The 23,187-nt window shown below is 39.8% G+C and overlaps 1 protein-coding gene across 2 annotated transcripts; it reads left to right on the top strand.

The window, feature by feature from the left end:
- Positions 1 to 2,736: 2,736 nt before the first annotated feature.
- Positions 2,737 to 21,761, top strand: ampd3b (adenosine monophosphate deaminase 3b). 2 transcript variants are annotated; one of them, XM_005935582.3, is made up of 16 exons: positions 2,737 to 2,963; positions 6,122 to 6,193; positions 11,656 to 11,878; positions 12,005 to 12,167; positions 12,574 to 12,739; positions 14,164 to 14,383; positions 14,500 to 14,629; positions 14,810 to 15,004; positions 15,254 to 15,385; positions 16,627 to 16,790; positions 16,939 to 17,065; positions 17,942 to 18,105; positions 18,188 to 18,308; positions 19,330 to 19,503; positions 19,734 to 19,844; positions 20,989 to 21,761. In XM_005935582.3, exons 2-16 carry the CDS (start codon positions 6,133 to 6,135, stop codon positions 21,163 to 21,165), a joined length of 2,328 nt encoding a protein of 775 aa, XP_005935644.1. In that variant the 5' UTR covers positions 2,737 to 2,963; positions 6,122 to 6,132; the 3' UTR covers positions 21,166 to 21,761. The 2 variants fall into 2 exon arrangements, with proteins under 2 accessions (XP_005935644.1, XP_005935645.1); XM_005935583.3 differs by lacking the exons at positions 2,737 to 2,963; positions 6,122 to 6,193 and adding an exon at positions 6,212 to 8,085.
- The last annotated feature ends 1,426 nt before the right edge of the window (positions 21,762 to 23,187 follow it).

Raw genomic sequence — 23,187 nt, 5'->3', positions numbered from 1 at the left:
CATCCTCATCACTGAATGAGTGGCCCTGGCCTGTAGGTGTAGACAGACTGCGGAGTCCTGGCCTGATGAGTTAGCTCTTCTGTGTTATGACATCTCGTCAGGCCAGGACTCTGCATTTATGCTAGTTTGAGTCATTATGCACATGTACTGTTTCTCCCACTGAAAACACTACATCCAGATGAACAGAATACATTTTGGGGGATTTCCTTATCTGGAAGATAGAGCATGCATCAGGACACTCGACTTTTCTAGTGCATACAATACCATCAGGCTAACCCTCCTGGGTCATAAGCTGACAGGAATGCAAGTAGATACCTCTCTTGTGACCTGGATTATTGATTACCTGACAGGAAGACCACAATATGTGTCTTCAACATTGTGTGTGTCTGACAAGGTGATCAGCAACACGAGGCCACCACAAGGTACTGTCCTCTCCTTTCCTCTTCACCCTCTACACCAGCGGTCCCCAACCTTTTTTGCGCCATGGACCGGTTTATGCCCGACAGTATTTTCACGGACCGGCCTTTAAGGTGTCGCGGATAAATACAACAAAATAAAACTAGAACTGGTACCGAAAAAAAGAAGGTTTATTCATAACACACGTGAAAAGACCAAGGAAAACCGAGTAAACGATAAAAACGATAACAAAATAACGCTTAAAACCAATAAAACCCCTGAAAACCAGACATTTCACACCTGAGCCTCAACTCTCGCGGCCCGGTACCAAATGACTCACGGACCGGAACCAGTCCGAGGCCCGGGGGTTGGGGACCGCTGCTCTACACCACAGACTTCAGCCACTACACAGAGACCTGCCATCTTCAGAAGTTTTCTGATTACTCTGCAGTGGTTGGATGCATCAGTGAGGGTGATGAGTCAGAGTACCGGGCTGTGGTTGACCCATTTGTCACATGGTGTGAGCAGAATCATCTGCAGCGCAACGTGATAAAGACCGAAAAATTGATCATAAATACCTTGGAGAACACATAGATAATAAACTGGACTGGGACCTTAAGTGCATGAACGCATGTCTGCAAATGTGAATGAAGTGAAGCAACGCTGAAAAGATGAGTGAACCAAGTTTTCTCCACAACAATCTGAGAGACTGATATGTCATACAGAAAATTATTACTTCAGCTTATTTGTGCTAAAGGTGGGTCTACAAGCTATTAACAGATGGGCAACATGATGCTATGTCAACACAAGACAACCCCGAGTCTCCACTTTTGTGTTAAAAGTTCGGACTTCAAACTTTATATCAGTTTTTAAATTGTGTTGATAAGCTATGTAAAACCAGTTATGCTAAAAATGTACATAATGTTTTTCCTGAATACTATCCTTTTACTGCAGGAAGAAACTGTAAAAACAGCGTTTTCTAAGGAGAGCGCTCGAAAGTGATACACCTCCTGCTTTCAGGTCTGCAGGTATCAGGCTTATGATGTTTCATTTATCTTATAGTGGACAGAAATTATTGTTTGAAGTGGCAAAATCCTCAATCCTGATTGAGGTTGTCATGAATAAATTATGACAACCTCAATCAGGATTTTTTTCTTAAGTATTTTTATTCATCTTTAGGCATGAAAAGATGAATAAAAATACTTAAGAAAAAAAATCCTGATTGTGGTTGTCATAATTTATTCATGACAGGGTTAAATAACAATAATTACAATGGAACACGTCATACATCTATAGGCACATTAAACCACCAGTGGGCGGCAGGGTATGGAGTGACACATCAGTGTCCATTGTAGTTGTTTATGTGCAAGTATACCATCAGCACTGACACCAATACAAGAAAACAGCATAGCTGTCCACTGTAGTGACCACTATGCGTGAAAGGGCTAATTACTTTATCAAAGTAAGTTGCTCAACACTGCTAATAAAAAATAACAAACTGCAGTGCACCAATGTTAAAGTAATATCAACATTTTATAAATTTAGAGTCACCCTAAATTTGAAGTTTCACCAGTTTGACCTGTCCACCTGCTGAATGCGCAGCTGCTGTGGCACTGTATGCTACAGCAGCATTGGACCATAAAGAAGAAGTATCATGAATACACAAAGGAGTATAGGGCTTTAAAAAAAAAGTATCTAGCCAACCGAGGAGAATGAACTTTCCGTCGCTGTCCAGATGGTGGTGTTGCAAGCATTACAGTAGCATTACCTTATGCTGAGCATACTCAGGACCAGTTTACTAGTATTTCAGACGTGTGTAGCAGCGGTATGCTACACACACACACACACACACACACACACACACACACACACACACACACACACACACACACACACACACCACCACCACCATCACCACCACCACAACCACCATTTCTAAATCAGGGTCCTTCTATATCAGTGCTCTGTTGAGCAGGTCAGGATCAAACATCTTGACCTTGGTCACAGGAACCTTAAATAAGAAAAAAAAAAAAAAAAACGTCAAAATTTTCTTCTCTTTTCAAAGTGGTGGAGAAAGCAGTCCTTTTATAGAAAAAAAGTCACTTCCCCATGTTTGTTTATATTTGCACACACACACACACACACACACACACACACACACACACACACACACACACACACACACACACACACTTTCTCTAATCAAATACCCTAAAAGGAGACGGTGACTTGTCGCCAGCCCAGTGAATTACACATACAACTCAAGTTGACAAAGAGGGGTGGGGCTTATGAAGTCTCAAGGCTTTTAAAAAAAGTGACACAGAACTGCTTGTTCATACAAACGCTTCCTCCTGCACTTCCTCTACTGCCAAACAACACTGATGCAGATTACTTCCTTGTTTGCCACACCAACTTTGTACCTCCTTCATACTTCAACCCGGCAGTGACAGCCCGAACCAGCCCGGTGTCTGCTGGAACCTGCACTGACCACGCTTCAGTCTGCTGACACCTGACAACGCTCTCTACAGTCCCAGGACGTTTTAGCTTTGTGCAAAGCCCTGCCAACAGTAAGTACACGGCAGTCATAATGATTCTTTGTGTTTCCATTGTTTATATTAACTTTATGTCATTATCAACACACCAGCATTGCTTTTAGCACTTACCTCCTTTGCATGGTGAGCTCTGGCAGACATACCTAGATATAGTTTGCATATAGATTAAAGATCTTAATATGAACGTGCATATTTCTATTTCTTTTTCTTTTTTCTTTTTTGGCTTCCAAAGGAGTGAGCATCTGTAGGTATTAAAACAAAATAAATGATATATCTTAAACTGCAATCTTAAGGCACAGTCAAACTTTTTTAAGGCAACAGTTAGCTGTGGTTAACACTGCTGCCTGACATCAAAATGTTTCTTTTTCCTTTTATTCTGAAACTTTGCTCCTAATGTTGAATTCACAGCATGTCTGTGGATGTATTCTTGCTCTCTTTACAACACAGTCCAAAACAAGCCTGATCAAGTACGGAGGCCACACATTTCCCAACAGGTGCCAACATGTGTCTTAGTTAATTAATACAAAAAAAAAATAAAAATGGAAAAATCCCAAACAAAACTAGATGCCGACTAATTGCCTTAAAAATAGGACTGGGTGGTATTCATTCGGTTTCCTCTGTTGTAGAGGAATAAATACAAGACAGCGTTACACCCTAGAAAGACACGAACCCGTGATACAGATCTAGTCAAATGACACTGATGAGTTTATGCATGGCACATGGTGCGTGCTTGAACAGTTCATGCACATCAAAGAAGACACTGTGGCAACGACAAGTTTCCCACAAGTACCAAGTTGTCAGAATCTCCTTTGAAATGCTTAGTTTGCACATACCTTTGGAGTTTTTGCACTGGTTTGCTGTTGTTTTCTCTGGGCTATTTACACCAACAAAGCAGCATAATAGAATAGAATAGAATAGAATAGAATAGAATAGAATAGAATAGAATAGAATAGAATAGCCTTTATTGTCATTGTACAGAGTACAACGAAATTGGAGTGCCACTCCCTTGGTGTAAGTTTCAATAATAAATATAATGTAAAATATAAAAAGAACAAAAAAACAATCGTAAGTACTCAAACAATAGTATGTACAATATATACAGGATAGCAGCATAATATAATGACAGTGACGGTATGGAATAGGTTCAATTGTTTTTGTGCTTATTTACTACGGTGGTAGCTCTGGGAAAGAAGCTATCCCTGAATCTGTTTGTCCTGGTTTTATGTGACCTGTACCGTCGGCCTGACGGTAATAGTTCAAACAGTTGGTTGCTGGGGTGAGAGTGGTCCTTGATGATATTGCCAGCTCTGCTGAGGTACTGAGAGTTTGCAGTGACCTCCAGGCTGGGCAGAGAGCAGCCACTGTGAAGCCACATGATTGCTACTTTTAGCTTGTGACAACTTGAGCTTTTATGTGAGATCTGGAATATCAGACAGATTTTATTCATCCATGTTCTTTCAATCAGGTAATTTGTTAATGATTCAATTATTTTTGTATTTTTTTAGACAAATTCTTCTAGACAGCTAAAAACGACTACCTCCTTAAGTATAATCCGCTACAACACTTGGATAACACCTAATGGCAGCTGACAGGATTCAGTCATGTTGGCATTGTGAATATCTGAGCCTGGTCTATTAGATGTCACTTCCTGTTACAAATGACTTCTTTTTTTTACCTTCTGGCACCAAATACTTCTTCATAGAAAACTGCTAGATAGTTGAGCTGTAGCCTTTAATCTGAAATTATAAAAGGAGTTCTCATAACGAGTGTGAACTGGTGATAGAGAAATAAAAAATTTTTTTTTAAAGTTACACTTCAACACATAGTTAAGTAGTTAAAATGTGTTATAGAATCAGCACTCGCATCTGATGCTCAGCAACTGTCTGCACATACCAGGAAAGAAATGTTTCTGAAATGAGCTCTTTTCAGTCTTTAACTGCTAATGCATTATGTGGATATTTTTTAATTCTATTGTTCATGTTTAAAATGAATGTAAATGGAAAATTTATACTAAAAAATGACTACATGACTTTTCACATGGATGTTGTGACAACACTGACACTGCATGCTGGTATAGAACTTTGAGACACGCAAAGCTGTGTGTAATGTAATGTAATGTTGTGTAATGTATACATAGGATTATAAACCCTAAACTAAGAAAACATTAAAAAAAAAGCTTGTGAAACACAACAGCCAAAGACATTAATTTGGCCTCCAAACTTCCCAGATTCCAATCTGATCAAGCAATCACGAACTCTATCAAGTCAAATCTAAAGGCATTAAGGATCCACCTCCTTCATTTTGGTTCCACACAGCACAAGACACTCCCAAAGGTGTCCCAACAATGGCCATACTGGTTAGAGCAGTTTTTGTCAGCAATTTACTGAAATGACAGTTGTTCAATGCAAACAAAACGTTTTGCCCAAAACACAAAATACTTCATTTTACAAAAGTCAAATTAGAGTTCCAGTCCCTTAAAATATGTCAAGTAAACAGCTACATTCAATTTATGATGGCAACATAAAATAACAAAGTAATAAACAAAACTAACTGCTCATATAAAACCAAACCAAAGCTAAACAAAAATGGGAGCTTAAATATTGTCTGATGATCCCTAAAACTTTCCTCTTTTTAACATAATGTGAACACTCCAAATACAAGTAATGCATTTCAACTTCTTCTTTTGGCTCCTGCCTTTATGGGTTGCCACATTGGCCAACAGCAGCACAGTGTGCACCGTCACCCTGTCCGCTAACAGTACCAGAGACGCTCCGGTATGGAAATCTCATTCTTGATGATCTCCATGTTTGACTTGTCACAGACTTTTTGTCCTTCCTGACGCAAACCTCCCCACTTTCCAGTTCACTGACTTCCTTTCAACAAATTCCAAGTTAAATCTGAGCATAATGCACGAGCATTTCAAAAACTACGATAACTCAAACAGTCAAGTCAAAGTTGTGTAAAATCATGGTCCTCGGGGTGTGACTTTGGGTGTGACCGTCACTCAAGCAAACAAAGGTAAGGAAGAAGAGATTGTGATGCGAGATAAGGCTGTACTGCTTTGCTAGGAGCCATTAAATGACACCTTTAACCATTGTCAAGTTTGAGTAAATGCTGCCTTACTGAACAACATATGTGTGCAGTGTTATTTATTAAAGCTTTGTTTCTTCTAGATCAACTCAAAATGAGTAAGAAAATCAACATGGCCCTTTTGAAGCAACAGTCGACACCATGCATGGGAAAGGGTGAGTAAATAAAACCATGCAGGACAAACATAATATACAAAAGCACAACAAACAGCGATCTCACTAAACACAGGCATTCGTCTCACTCCCACGTATTCAAATGCAGCTATTACACGGTTTATCACGCATCTGTTCACACACCACTTAAAGTTAAACTGTCTGCAACCTTGAGTGGCTTTTTTGAACAGTGCACGCTCCTTATAGGTGTGATAAAAGTGAGGGCAGTGAACAGATGATTCCAACTAACCAAACCACTAAATAATTTGCATACAAAGATGGACTGTTACCAGCAATGTGCTTCCTTTTACTTGCAGTAAAGTTCATACTCGTGTTCTTCAGATTCTTTGCTACACAAATGCTTTTATGAATGATCTCTAATAGTATGTAAAAGGGACTACTTGGTGTGTTTTGGATCATTGTCTGGCTGCATAACTCTGGTGAGGCGTGGTCGGCGGCGGCGGCGGCAGAGGGGACTCACCTGCACGGCATACGTAATCACGCCCGCCTGTTAAAACACGGGGACTCAGTTGCTGGTGGATTTTTGTGGTGTGTTGCATGTGCGGATGGCAGCCTGTGAGCAAATAAAAATGGCTCAAAGCAACAACCTGTGGTCCCGCCGTGCCTTATTCACGTCACAATAACCCAAGTGCTTCAGCTGAGCTCCAGGTCCTAAAGTAGGAAACAAGTCCAGATGACACTACCACAACAACTTGACCGTGGGAACGATGTTCACATTAATCCACAGAATATCTTGTCTTAAAATACCTAAAAGGCCTCTTTTGGTAAATGTGAGATGAGCTTTTTTTGGTCAGCAGTGGTTTTCACCTGGAACTCTTTCTTTCTTTCTCCCAATTTCTTATTATTGAATCATGAACTCAAATCTTAACTGAGGAAAGTGAGGCCCGCAGTTTTTTGGATGTTGTTCTGGGATCTTTTGTGGCCACCTGGATGAGTTGTCGATGCACTCTTGGAGCAGTTCTGGTAGGCTGACCACTCCTGGGAAGCTTCACCACTGTTCCAGGTGTTCTCCATTTGTGGATAATGGCTTTCACTGTGGTACGCTAGAGTCCCAAAACCTTCGAAATTGCTTTGTAACCCTTTCTGGACTGATAGATGCCAGTCATTCTGTTTCTCGTTTGTTCTTGAGTTTCTTTAAATTTGAGGTCTCTAGCCTGCTAACATACCTCTATAATTGATTTGTTGGTTCAGCAGGTCTGGCTGTTGTCACGCCTGGGTGTGGCTCGTAAAAATGAACTCAGTTTTCCAAGAAGTCTGTTACTCACAGTTAATTAATAATTTAGCAAGAGGAGACCATTACTTTTTCCTACAGGGCCAGCTAGGTTTGATGGCTTTTCCCCCTTACTTTAGTGTTTACATGGTAAACACAGTGACTGTAGCTGCCAGTACTTACTTTTTGCCCTACTGCCCCATATCACAGATCAGAGCTCACATGTTAGCAGCCAGTTGTGACATACCAGCTTAGATTAGCACCCCATGTTACCCCGACGCGCTCAATACCCTAAAATAGAGATAGAAGGACACTCAATACAACAACAACAACTAGCAGCTGCATCATACATACAGGCAGTGGACCAAATAAACAGAGCAAAGCCCGACAGAGTCAGTCAGAGAGAAAACCCTGAAGAGAAGCATCACAGACACGAGCAATATACAGTCACCAGAACTCAGGACAGTTTACATAGGTGTTGTGTCAGCAGCACTCAGATGTTTTGTAAGTCCTGCCACTGAGTGCCATACCTGTAGAAGTGGCAGTGCCAAAGCTAAGAGGTAAGGGGTCCACAAGAGACAGAACCAGATACGTGAAAGCTGAAATACCTGACTCAACAGGCAGAGACTGAAAGAGCCAAACATGGCCCAAATCACGACAGAAGGTAAGAGACAGATAGTGCTACCCCTACTGATTTTATGTTTCTATTAAAAAAAACAACTATGAAATGTGATGACAACTATTCAAAGAGTAATTTCAAAGAAGAGTTTCAAAGATGTTTATTCAGTGGCTACTGCCCGAGGCACAGAAGCAGCTAGATTTGACTTTCTGAGCGATGCTATAAGTGCAGCAGTCTTTAGCTGAGGAAACAGGTGGATATTTATATATACTATAAGTGAGTATTATGAAATACTGGCACATTTTATTGATTTTTTTTTTCTTTTTGTGTTACACACTGAAAACTTAAAAATCATTCCAAAATTGAAATTTTATCATAATATTTCAGAATTTCAGTTTAATTGACGTTTCCAACATAGTCAGAGGCTTTGTGAATGTTAGGTTTTTATAACTGGGGTGTGTAATACATCAAGGTCATCCAAGAGACTGTTGAGCTGTTCCAGCAGGGAGAGAGTACACGTGCTGAAAGGCTCATCAGAAACAGCAGCTCCCAAAATGTGCTAGCCAAGGAACAGGCAGCAAGCATGTCAGTGTAAGGGCAAATGTTAACGGTATCATCTGTGAAGAATTCCAGATCACTCACAGGTTTCAGACAGAGTGTTGTGTAAACCAGTAGGGATGCAGTGTGCAGCTGAAAAGTTTGGCATCTGATACACTGGAGCTGCATGTGCTATCGTGTGCTTGTTGATTCCAGTATCCTCACACGGATATATTCTGGATGTGTCCCAGTGACCCCCATGGACTGCAACGTTAATATCCACAGTGATGACACGGTGATCAGAATATCCAAACATCTCGACTGATGATGGGATGTTGGGTAGCAACAGTAGCTGTCACACTGTGGGAATTAAACAAGGGGGAGAAGCTATTAAAAAATATAAAACCAATCTTCTGTCATTCATCTGCTGAAAATACAAGATCAGGGGGTCCTGAGTTCAGAAATAGCATGCCATGCATGTGTGAGAGAATGAGATTAATACAAATAAACTTGACTGTTTCCCACCAAAAAGCCTTGAGAACCAAAATGATGGCATGCTCATAACTGCTGCTCTAACAACGGGGTCAAATATTTCCTTTCCATTTACAAGCCTGCAAAAATCCTGTGAACTACATACAGGATATCTGTCTGAAGATTCTTGAATGTACTTTACTGATGACTACCATTCAATAGCAGACCTGTATCAAGTCTGACACCCTTGCAAACCTGTAACAATGTAACATAAGCCAATCAATATTTGCATGAGCCTGAACTAACCTTCTGATAATATTACATGGTAAATGTCAAAATAAGGAAAGACTGACTTCCCAGGGCAAACTGCAGCGGCAATGATAATATAAACTTCAACAGCTGTGCTTTTCCACATGTTTGAATGTGGCACGTTTGTTGGTGCCAGACAGGCGAGTATTTTTGAAGCCGCTTTTCTTCTGGGATTTTCCCACACATATATCTGTAGAGTTTACAGAGGATGGTTTGAACGGCAGTTCTCTGGGCAAAATCAGAGGGGAATGGCCAGGCTGCTACAGGCTGATAGGAAGCCAACAGCAAATAAGACCACACCAGGTGCCACAGGAAGGTTGATCTGATATCCTCGTGTCGGTGTTGTTCCCAGATCATCATACTAAATGTTGTTCCAGGATCAGCATTGCAAGTGACCAATCAGAATGTTGTGACGTCATACTTTTGCGACTTCGGGAAAAACCGGCGTAAAACAAAAAACTGTACTTAAGCTGCGTGAAACCGCCTCTGTCCGCCGATCAACGGACCCTGACCCTAACCCTAACCCTAACCCTTTAATAAACAGTAAGCAGAATTGATATTTTCCTTGCAACATTGGAATTTCATAAATGCACAAATGGCTTGGCGCGCAAAGGAATAACGTCACAACAATGTGATTAATGTTGAACCTGGAACAACATTTTCATGATGGTGTAGCACCACTTATCATTACTGAAACACTACATTTTAAACAGTAATGCGTTTAAATGCTGACCATTTAAATGCCTGTATTACAGTGTAAAGTTTACAATGTACCATCTTCTGATGGTGGCTTGCAGCAGGATAGTGCAGCATGAGTTCAGATCATCTCAAACTCATTTCTTGACCACATTGCACTCAAACGGCCTCCACAGTCCCCGGACCTCAATCCGACAGGGAACCTTTGGGATGTGGTGGAACAGATTGGTAGCCTCCATATTTACAGCAGCTGTGCAATGCTATGAAGCCAATATGGACCAAAATCTCTGAGGAATGTTTCCAGCAGTTTGTTGAATGCGTGTCACAAAGAGTTAAAGTTGTTCCAACCTGGAACGAGGTGCAACCCAATGAAGTGCCCGCTGACTATATATTACTTATTACAAAATAAACATGTAATAAGTACAGTGTAATAAACTTGACATCCTTACTGGTGTCACAATATACCAGTAAGGATGATGACAACCATAAATAATAAAAATAAATAAACACAACCTCACGAATCATTATGTAATTTTTGTTTTGCAAACGTTTACGCAGCTGTGGTTTCACAAGTTCCATCAACATGATACAGAAAAATATCTTGCTTATCATCACAGCCCTTCAGTCACATCTAATTAACACGCGGCGATGCACCGACAGAGGTGCACTGTGTAAGCAGGAGCTTTCAGTGTTGTTGCTTTTCCTGCTGTCACATACCGTCCTCAGTGCGGTGTGCTCTCAGAACACGCGGCCAGACTTGGACACACAAGTTTGTTTACTGTAACTTACCTGTTGCACTGGCAGCAAGCACTGAAACACGAGTTAGCCACTGTCAACGATCAACACTTCACTGAGTTCTTTTGATTCCTCGGAGGCATCCGATGGAAGACAAAACACTGCTAAGTAGACCATTTAACACTTTATTTCTCTTTCACAATACTTCTAGAAGGGAGATGCGTCCTGCATAACACAACAGTTTTATTACAGAAGCTCTCTTATTCTAGTCTAAACAACAGTGTCTCAATAACTTTCCACTAGAGATGGTCCCCTCTTATCTACTTTTTCCAAGGCAAGTGTGAGCGAGCGTCTACAGCTTTCTACTCCCCAAGGACACATGATCTAATGCCTTTATTTTTCAGGACTGTGTCCACTCAATACTACACTATATGACTTTATAACTCTTATTAATAAAAAAGCATAGCATTAATGAGGCACTGCAAATTATTTAATTCCAACACCACTCAAGACACGTTCTCTGGTCTGTGTGTTGAAATGAGAAGCTGGAAAACAGCCCCACAACCAACCGTCCTCACTCCGGGTTATGTTTCTGGTATTTATGTTTACTGTCATTACTAAGATAATGTTATTTCTTCTTTAAGCACTCCCATATTTAAACCCGTTTATGAGACGAGTTATAACATGTCAGTATTTTGTTCCATTTTAGATTTCAAACATAATTATGACATAACTCCGACTAATAATGACCAGCATTGGAATGACAGAAGCATTCTGAAATATGATTAGATTACATTTTTAAACACTACTTTTACTGGTAAGAAAAATACAGGTAGTTGCTAAAAAAATGTTCTCAATACTTTTCAGATTTACCACGCCTTTTCCCAAAAATGTCAATACACGAGGTGGATGAGAGGGTTCGTCTGATGGCAGAGAAGGTGTACGCCTCTGCTCTGAAGGAGGAAGACAGCAAGGATACTCTGGCTCTGTTCACTGTCCCAGAAGACTGTCCCATTGGTCTGAAAGAGACTAGAGAGAAGGAGCTGCAAAAGGAGATGGCTGAACAGCAGTCTCAGGAGTCAGTTAAGAGGTATGGATTAGAAACATGCTTAACTGAACATGTCTCTCTTTCTTGATAGCCAAAAAAGAACAAATAAAACCATCAAAAATTACTCAGCATAAATAGTGCTTGCTTCTTTTCCCTCTGTGTAACTAGGAAGAAGAGTTTCAAGTTGAAGCGGTCACAGTCGGTATCTTTGCAGATGCCTCCTGATTGGACACCTACCCCAGCGCAAACACCCGCCACTGCTGAATCTTTGCTTTCAGACTCCTTCCCAGACTTCCAGAGAGTTACCATCAGTGGAGATTACTGTGCAGGGGTAATCAACGAGACTAGTCCATATGTTGAAATATAAAAGATGGACCACAGCCTAGTGAGGAAATATACCATAAAAAACAACTGATTTTTAAATTCAGACCAATGATGTGGTAAAATGCATGTTTGGCCTATGAGAGACATGTTTTTACCCAGAATTAAAAAGTCGATCCACTCTATACTTATAAAATGTCATTTTCACACAAGAAAAAGAAAAACATGACAGTTGTTCTTTTCTTGTTAAAACTTCATTAATGGCTGTAAGCTGACAGGGCAACAGGAGAGATCCTTCATTTAGCTCGGTGCCATAGTTTAAATAGATTATTCTTTAAAGGCCATCTTGAACCTTTAAGACACCGTCGTTAAACACAAACAAAAGTCAAAAATTAACAACCTCACAATGTTTCCAGATCACAGTTGAGGACTATGAGCAAGCAACCAAGGGTCTCCTCAAAGCCCTGTTCATCCGAGAGAAGTACTCCAGGCTGGCCTACCACCGATTTCCAAGGACCACAGCCCTGTTCCTGCGAAATGCTGAAAATGAGAGGTGGCTAGAAGAGGATGAAGTCCTGCCAGGTTTACTAAACTTTTCCTTTTTGGTGTCAAAAATGTCCAATTTAATCTTCCTGCAAAAGTGCACGTTTTGTAATTTTCCATCTACTCGCTCACACACAGCAAGAGGTTATGTACAACATGCGCAAGTGCATGTGTTTAACCAGCTCAGCTGTTTAACCAATGAAATACTCCGACATGGAGAGGAAAAGGAGCAAGGCCATTAATATTAAAGGTTCAGGTTTCAGTTCACCGTTAACCTCAAACAATTCACACAGAGAGCAGAAACAATATTAAACTTACGAAGGATGCCAACTCCAATATTCAATAAAAGTGCTCAGACCAGTTTAAACAACTCACTAATGATTTGATGTTTAGTTGTGTATTGGAGATAAAGATAAAACTTACTGTGTGCCACCTATTCTATGCAGAGCTAATTTAAGACCTCTCTGTATGTGTGCCAGAGATGGTGTGAAGTGTCTGTGAGCCAAGGTCAGTCAGCCTGTTTCTGACAACAGATAATGTCGTCAGAAACAGAACCTGAGAATAATCCAGACAACAGATAAAGAAAATGTACAATCTTAAATATAACTCCAGTGTAATAAAGTTTACCGGCCTTACATTATCTTACTATTTGTTATAATTTTTGCTCATTTTGATACATTTAAGGTTAAGTTCAATCACTTGCTGTTACTTGCTGTACAAAATAAAAAGTAAAACAAACACACAAAGAGAACAAAACAAAACTCAGTCATAATTAAAAGCCAAAGTTTAGGTTTAAGTGAAAAATAAATAAAAGATACTGTATAATTTCACCCTTCCTGAATACACTGGGAAGGTTATACAGGCATGGAAATATCAGAGCTCAAACCTGATTGGGCGATGCCTGACACAGAGCCTAAAAAAACTGACCTCAAATGAGTCAAGAGAAAGACTTGTTGGAATTATCTACTAGCCATCATTTCATTCAAATGTCAGAGGTCTATTCGACTCATTTCCAGTTCCTGTTTTTGTATTCTTACACTTCACCAGAGAAGCTTTGCATGATTTTGCACACTTCAAAACAATACTTCTTTATCTCAGCCCCTGGGTACATCTCAATGTGTGAAACAAGCCATCTTAGCTCCTTTACCTGCCCTCACACAGTCTTTCTTCTGATTGGATCTCCCTCATAAACAGAAGGTCTAAATAGCAGGTGTGTGGCCAGGGCTTTGAGGCTGAAATGAAGGCATTAAGGATATTTGCTCTCTTTGATGAGGCTGACATCCTTATTTAAAATTGCCAGTATTCAATAGGAGCAATTATTAATTTAACAGTATATTTGTATTTGGTAGAAAATAAGGAAAAATACACTTTAAGAATCTTTATTTTACAACCAACACTTCAGAGAGTGACTGTTTTTGCAAATGTGAAATAACTTCTGATTGAGCTGCTGTCATCATCTGCAGACATCTGGCCTTACCCTCGTGAAGGGGAGGACCCATACTCCATGGAGGGTATTCCTGAAGACCTAAACTATGAGCTGCAGATAAAGGATGGTATAATTCATGTTTATGAGAGTGCTGAGGCCCTGAAACAAGAGCAAGCTTACAGCCTTCCTTACCCCGACCTCGAGACCTTTGCTATAGACCTGAGCCATGTACTTGCAATGATAGCTGACGGCCCAACGTGAGTGCAAAAGCTTAGTCAATATTTCTAACAGATTGACATTACGAACCTTTTGACTGATACCGAATGACATTTATTACATTTTACTCGTAACTGTTTGTTATTTTGCTTCGCAGAAAATCCTACTGCCACAGACGGCTGAACTTCCTGGGCTCCAAATTCTACCTGCATGAAATGCTGAATGAAATGGCGGAGCTAAAAGAGCTGAAAAGAGTCCCACACAGAGACTTCTACAACGTTAGAAAGGTTGGCTGAAATCTTTCTGCTCAGTCTGCGATGCCCCAGACAGAGGAGAGGGGCTGACGCACTTAGAGCAGAAGCTATTCATAACTTTAGTGCTCTCAGTATAAATAAATATCACTTTATAGGGATGCTGTGAGTTGTCCAGTAAGCCCCGTGCCACTGTCTGACTTGTGTCAAACACAGGTGGACACACATATACATGCGGCCGCTTGCATGAACCAGAAGCATCTGCTGAGATTCATACAGACCACATACCAGACTGAAGCAGATCGAGTGGTCTTGGAAAAAGGCAGTAAGAAGCTCACACTCAAGGAAGTCTTTGACAGCCTCCACATGGACCCGTACGACCTCACTGTAGACTCTCTGGACGTGCACGCTGTAAGAGAACTCAAAGCTTTCTACTTGTTCCTATGTCAGCATTACCTTGTATAAATAGAAATTGTCCTTGATGCAAACAGTTGAGGCAATAACTCAGTGACTATAAATGACCGTTTGGTTGTTTATCTTTACAAACAGCTTAACAGTTCCCGTTAATTTCTACTGTAGTCCCTTTAATGAAATGAAAATGTTGTGATCGCCACTGCGCTGCATGAGCCTCACTGTCTGACCGATCAATTATCCTTCTAGGGAAGGCAAACCTTTCATCGGTTTGATAAGTTCAACTCAAAATACAACCCTGTGGGGGCCAGCGAACTGCGGGAGATTTACCTGAAAGCGGACAACTACATCAAAGGAGAATACTTTGCACGTCTCATTAAGGTATAGTATGAGTTAAAGCACTAACACCACTTGAAGGCCTGCTTAGCTGTAGCTAAACTGAAGTTATGTAAAGGCACCAAACTACATGCAGAATTTATTTGCTCTTGTTTTGGCCTGTCATGTTTGACACGCGTAAATAGCCAAGGTGGAGAACAAAAAAAGGAACAACTTTACATTATTCATGTTGAAACAGATCCAGATGGTGACAAAATAGGAGGCACAGATGCAATTCAACAATTAAATAATGACATTTATACTTTTCTTCTGTCAGTCTCTTTGAGACAGATAACTGAAGGACATTATCAGCTGCTTCTCAAGTGAATCTCTATTAAGTATAAATTCATTTAGAGCTACAGATGTACAGTCCTGGTTTGCAGTCTCAGTGTGCCAGTTGATCTACAGTGCAGAACAAGCACTACCAATGAGAGCTACAGCCTCATATTGAGCTTTACAAGATCCTGTTAGCAACTGAATAATAATGAGGACAACTAGTTAGTAGAGCCAGCGGTCATGGAAAGCATGAAGGCCTTTTTTCCCCATTCAGACAAAAGATATACAAAAATACAAAATGCTAAAGCAAGCCAACAAATATGAGGTGTGACCTAATAAAGCCTATGTGTGGGAAACAGTGCATTTACTGATGTTTAAACTTGAAACTGTAGCCTGTTGTTTGACTACATTTGACATTTTTATCAGCACAACTTGAACTGATCCCACAGAAAAGGAGGAAACTGACCTGGATATAATCTGGCTACAGTTAAAGCAATGAAGTACGGGCCACCATCCCCAGAGATTCAATTATAAGATGCTAATTCATATGTTCAGGATGTTCCCAGTTTTGTTCCCATATTTTTTTCTAGACATTATGACATCACTGTGGAAAAAGCCCAAACATAAATAATCAAATGAACAATGACTAAACTCCACAAAGCTGCTTTTACTTTTTAAGGCCCTGGTATTGTGCATGCTGAGTCACTGTGACATTTTGATACAATCAAATGTTGCTACACGTACAAAGATTTGAGTCATATTCATTATGAATTAGAATAAGATATATATATGCCTCACACGCACTGGTAGTGCTGCTCATCTAAGCGATGCTTTGGAATATGCAGTAAAAAGCACTTTGCTGAAACTTGGAAACAATGTTGCCATATCTGTCCACTGAGCAGTTACAACTAGTCACTTCTGCTTTATCAAGAAACATCCTGTTTCTTCCTGTGGTTTGTTATCCGTTTCAGGAAGTGGCTGGGGAGCTGGAGGAGAGCAAATACCAACATGCCGAGCCCCGTCTGTCAATTTACGGCCGCTCTGCGAGCGAGTGGGAGAGCCTAGCGACGTGGTTCATCCAGCATAAGGTCCACTCGCCCAACATGAGATGGATGATCCAAGTGCCCAGGATTTAGTAAGCATCAACTGAAGGCTAAATCCAACATAATTGGGTTCTGAATAATTACACTTCTCAGTCAGCTGTTTTCAATAAGCAAACAAACTGTAAAATGTTTGTGTCACATGCAGGAAGATGGGTTAAATTTGCTCATCTTGTCTTGCAGTGATATTTTCAAGTCAAAGAAATTAATCCCAAGCTTTGCCAAGATACTGGAGAATGTGTTCCGCCCCCTCTTTGAGGCTACAATCAACCCTCAAAAGCACAAAGCAGTCCACGTGTTCTTAAAATATGTAAGTGTCAAAAGGGAGAAGTTTTAATGTGCAATAGCAACCATATACAGACATGAAAAAATTTAATGGTACCTTTCCACAATTAAATAAACAAAAAACATAATCATCTGATTCTTATATCAGCTTACATAAGAATCAGATGATTATTTTATGCTACTTAACAAAATGAAAATGGCAGGACAAAAAACAAGGTGGTGGCCTTAATATAATACTTTGTGGCAACATCGTTTACAGTTGTCAGTACCAACAAGTGATCTCTGTACTTCACAATAAGACGTTTGCATTTCCAAACAACAGGTAGTTTAGCCCACTCTCTCATGTTTGAAGGATCCTGACTCCACACTGCACTTTCAGATGTTTCCATAGATGCTTAATAGGATTAAGATCCTGTCTCATGGAGTGCCATTTAAGAATAGTCCAAAGTTTTATTCCCAGCTATACATGACCTGCGACTGAGGCTGAGCTTTCTGACACTGGGCAGTATTTTTCACACCAGCATGCCTTGGTACTCTCTAGACTTCATTGTGCTCTGCCCAGATTATGTTTCCTGTGTCAGATGAAACAAAGCTGCCCCAAAACAAAAGTATCCCCTTACATGTTTCACAGTAGGCTTGGTGTTCTTCTCTTATAAGGGTTCATTTTTCCTTTAAACAAAGAGCTGACGTGGGTGGCCAAAAAGCTCCAGTTCTTTCTCCTCAGTCCAAAGGACATTTTCTTAGAAACTTTGGAGCTCGTTTTGGTGAATCAAATGATTCATTGTTTCAATAAACTGCAAGGAAACAAACAAATGTATCCACGTCTGTCCGTTCATTTCAGTGTTGTGTTATATATACTTTATGTTTGCAAATGTGCTGATATGAATCTGTTTTCCTGTAGGTGACGGGATTTGACAGCGTGGATGACGAATCTAAACACAGCGACCACATGTTCTCTTACAAGAGCCCGAAGCCTGAGGCATGGACCACAGATGACAATCCTCCCTACACCTATTATCTGTTCTACATGTATGCCAACATAATGGTTCTCAACAACCTTCGCAAGTAAGCCCTGCCCATTAATCTCATTTAATGCAACATGGCTTCCATGTAGTAGTGCACAAAGTAACTATGGATCGTTCTACAGGCAAAGAGGACTGAACACCTTCCTGTTCCGTCCCCACTGTGGAGAGGCGGGTTCCATCACTCATCTTGTCTCCGCCTTCCTGACAGCTGACAACATCTCCCATGGACTCAACCTTAAGAAGGTTAAAACCTTAAAATCATATTGAGGTTTGATACTCAGCGTCTTGTGTTTGCTGATGGCACAAGATGCTGGCAGATGATATTTTCTGCAAACAGGTCCATCAGTAACGAGCAGTGACACGCTAATCCACACGAGTGCTTGTTTTTAGCTGTCACATTTTAGTCCCTCTCCGATGTGCTCATAGGAGAACAAAAACAGCTTGTTTGAGTAAGATGTGTTGGGTAGAATACCATTTACCATCCAGTTGATATCTAAACACCAGAGAAGTTCCTGCTGTGTAATATAATATCCAACTAAATGTGAAGAGAAAAATAAACAGCCAACAGATGAGGTTAAACACTGCATGTATAAATATGTAGGAAGGATTTAAAACAGTTAATCACATTCTCTAATAATTGCATCATGTTTTCAATACTGCTCAAATTTGGAACACATTGCATTATTGCACACAGACGACATTAGATTAGTATGACAAATGTTGCTAAGATTAGCGCTGCAGCCCTTAACTTCCAAATGCCTGTGCAAAGAATGTGGTTACATGTTGCTCCAGTCAGTTATGTCAGTTTACATGGACACATCCTCCATACAAGCACTTTCCAGAGTGCATGTTTAAAGCTTTTTCTCTGTCACAGAGAGAGAGGGGAGTGCTGCCATCTTCTGGGCTCCATAGCCCAAGGTTTGTTGTGCCATAACATCAGATATGGTTTCTAAAAGCACCATTTAAACATCTTGTCATCTACTTATGCACATCTGCAAGGAAAAAAAGACAATATGACAACTCAAAAACTTTGCAGGACAAAAACCTTTTGAATTTTGATGAGAAAGTCAATATTGATTTAACGCTTAGTTTTGAATAACTTCTTATAATTAGGAAGACTTGCGTGTCTGCACCATCTACAAAACGTTTCCCTTGAACTTCTACTTGTTCTGCTTGTGATTTCATTTAGTTTTCCCACAAATAAAATGAAAATAACAAAACAAAATCGTTCTATTCGCATCACTATGTTGTGTCTCCTCCCCAGAGCCCAGTGTTGCAGTATCTATACTACCTGGCCCAGGTCCCAATTGCCATGTCTCCACTGAGCAACAACAGCCTGTTCCTGGAGTACTCCAAGAACCCCCTGAGAGAGTTTCTGCACAAGGGCCTGTGTGTGTCCCTGTCCACCGACGACCCCATGCAGTTCCACTACACCAAGGTCAGAAACACAGGAGAATTTTTTATTTACCGTTTCACAGTCACTTTGATCACAGTAATTTGCTCCAGTCTGGTGACATCTGTGAGACTAATTGAATAATCACTGTCAGTATGTGGTGCACAGAGAAATACAAGAAATCTCTCTCTTCTTGAAGGGTGCTGAACAAATAGACCTGCCAGCCTAATCATAACATTTCATTTGTTAATATCAGTTTTTTTGAAACGTTTCAGGAGGCCTTGATGGAGGAGTATGCCATTGCAGCTCAGCTGTGGAAGCTGAGCACTTGTGATTTGTGTGAGATTGCCAGGAACAGTGTCCTGCAGAGCGGCCTCTCACATGAGGTAAGGTCAGACCTTTTGTGCTTGGGGGATGCTCTCTTTAAAAGTCCTTATTGTAAAATGATGCGTTTGAAAACAGATACAATGGATAAAATAATAGATAAACTAAAAACGTCTTTATTTTTTTGTCCCAAACTTTTGTATTAAACATGAACTCAAGTTGATCTGCTGCCAGGGTTGTTTAAAAAGACAAAAGCAGTACTTTTTGGAAGTTTGAAATCCTGTTACTTCTGGTATAAAACAAACAGCATTTCATTAAAAAAAATGCTTTATACAAACAGTCACATATAAAGGTGGTGGTCTGGTGCTGCTTTGCTTCTTCAGGAGCTGGATGACTTTTCATTATTAATAAAAGATCAGTTCATGCCCTGAAGTTCAAACTGACTTGGGTTTAAACAGCAGGATGATGATCTCAAACACACCATCAGCTGCACTGCTCAAAAATACTAAGACAAAGGTTTTAATGCGGTTCAATCAAAGTCTGCACTTAAATCCAATTGAGTTGCTTTGGCATGACCTCAAACACGCTGTTCATGTTCAATTAAAGCAAATCAGCAACGAAGAGTGAACAAAAATTTCCCCACAGCGATTTGAAAGACTCATTGCCAGTTATTGCTAATGACTGACTGTAGTTAACAACCAGTTATTAGGTTTAGGGGTAATTACTTTTTTCACATAGGGTCAGATAGGTTTGTTTTTGTGTTAATAAATGGAATCATCATTTAAAAACTGCTTTTTTGCTGTATTTGGGTTCTCTTTGTGTAACCCAAATGAAGGGTCAAATACTTTTTTGAGGCACTAAATAGCAGTGCAGACTTACTGAAAGCTAACTAATTTCCCAAAATTCTACAATATTCCAGTAATTTCTTTCGAAAACTTTATTGCTCACAAAAATGTCAATCGGCACATCCAAGAAGAACCCTAAAATATGTCCTTCAGATTAGTACCGATCCTATTACCACTGAAAAGCTAGATAAGAGAATGTCTGACAGTCCAATAGTACTGACTTCATTGAGTGCATATTTATTCTGTGCAATCTCTTTTTTTTTTTTTTATGAAATTCAAACTCCACAATGACTTAATTCTGGAAATATTATATCTATTTGCAACTTTCCAACCTACATCTTTTTATCCGTGCTCCCTATAGGAGAAGAAACACTTCATTGGGCCCAACTACCTACAGGATGGACCGAAGGGCAATGACATCAGGCGGACAAATGTAGCACAAATCCGCATGGCCTATCGCTACGAGACTCTGTGCAATGAGCTCAGTTTTCTAGTGGATGCAGTGAAAACCGAGTTCGGCCACAGTTCAGCTCAGTGACCGAACACACCAACACAAACTGTGCTTGGATATGTCACACAGGGATAAAGGGGCACAGGCTAGACAGCACAATCTTTTAAACACCCTCTAAAGGTTCCTGATGCTTATTAGGAAAAAATGCAGTGTTTTCTACATATTTGGTGCTTGTTGGTAAAGGTGGCGGTGTTTGACCTCGTGTCACAAAATGAAAATGTGATTGTAACACCTTCCAGTCAGCATGTATATCGTTTCATTAGAATAACAGTCTATTTTCATTTTGCAAGTTGTTTACTGTGGATGTGGCTATTGGATTGACACATTAAGAAGGGGGAAATGGTTTAAAAGTTAGAAAGCAACAATTGATTTTTGTTCTGCATGTTCTCTGCTTGAAGATAATATACGTTTGGGGTCAGACTATGCCGTGTGCATGGATTTCAGGCACGAGCATAATTTTGACAGACGTTAATGAAAGGCCAGGTAAACCGTTACAGTGAAATCTGTATTTAAGACCTGCGTTGCACTCGCAAACATGTGACTGTTTAGAATTTTCTTTTTATATATGTGATGTCATTTTTAAATAGTTTTCCATTCCTAAAATAAAGGCTACAGAAATGTCAGAGATGTTTGTCATGAACTTTCTTTGAACCAACCTGCCAATAAGTTACAGAGGAAACAGATGCTGTTTAAACTGAGCAATCGTCTGCTGTCTGCACACGGCATGCAAGGGGAGAGGTTTCAAAACCTTCCACACATGTGAGTGTTTTATCATCATGATAGCGGAAGTTGTGATCAGGAATACAAATTTCTAATTGCAAAAGAGGGATCATGATGTCAGCAAATATTTCTGAATCTCTTTTGAAGCCAAACATCTGACACTAATTTGATAAGAATGCTAGCTGATGTTTAAAAAATAAATAAATCATTTTAAAAAACTGACAGTCTCTCTGCAGCTTATGTGTAACCTTAACTTTTGAAGGCTTTTGAGGGCGTTAAATCTTGAAAGGTTAAAATACCTTATCACAAAGTTCAGTTAAAAAACAAAAACAATATATCTCATTTTTCACTTTTTAATTATTTTTTTTTTAATTTGGAGCCTAAACCAAGTGGAAGGACTAGTCATTAGGATAAGTCAATCAATAACTTTCAGTCATGAAACAGTGCCCAAGCCTGAAGACAACATGTTAGATTATAATCATTTGCAAAGTTCATACAAAGACACTAAGACAAGCTTTTCAAGTTTTGTATCTTAACTAGAACATAGCAGACATTGCTTCTGTCAGAGCAGCTCTGGCCTCTGAAGGTCAGACGCAAAATAAATAACAGGTCAAAATGATCCCCATATGCCCATTTGCAAATGTTATCACTTTAAATTCTCAATAACCTTTTTCTTTTTTAATGCGCAGTCATTAAACCACACGAAGAAGTAGTTTTTACTCTTATTTCTAAATGAACCTCCCACACAGCCATTATTCAGACCTGTAGAACAATGCTAATGTGAGCCATTTAAAACTCAATAACTGAAGACTCTGAATTTTTCCTTTACATTCATCAGAGGCCCCACACTGACAGTGGCTATGACATCAACTATTCACACTTGTGAAACAGACTGTAGTGAGTTGATTTGAAACAGTTAAACGGGGGTCGTTTTTTTGTTTTGAACATCTAATTACTTGGCTTGATTAAAGGGAGACTTTTACTTTTTAACACAACAAAAAATATATAAATATATAAAAAAAAATGAAAACAGGCATCCAGTCCACCGGAACACAAACCCATGAAGTATAAAATAGTGAGCATCTTTTTATTAATGATAATGCTACAAGAATGCATCTGTTTTATTACACTTCTTTTCACTCACTTTCAAGTTAAAAAGTATCCTTTACTGATGCTTGGACTCCTTTCAGAAGCGATGCAGGATAATGCTGCCACCTCATGGTTGCAACATCATATACATCCCACACAGCAGTTTATGTTTTAGGGCATGTTTAAAAATATGAAACTGGTTTATGTAGATTCAGATGCAGGTATGCTCTTTAAGTTTTA

The sequence above is a fragment of the Haplochromis burtoni genome, unplaced genomic scaffold, assembly GCF_018398535.1.
Source record: "Haplochromis burtoni strain Fernald_Lab_line unplaced genomic scaffold, NCSU_Asbu1 Contig_197, whole genome shotgun sequence".
Taxonomy (NCBI): Eukaryota; Metazoa; Chordata; class Actinopteri; order Cichliformes; family Cichlidae; genus Haplochromis; species Haplochromis burtoni.
Note: the sequence above shows the minus strand (reverse complement) of the source record. Positions and strands in the feature narration are given on the sequence as shown.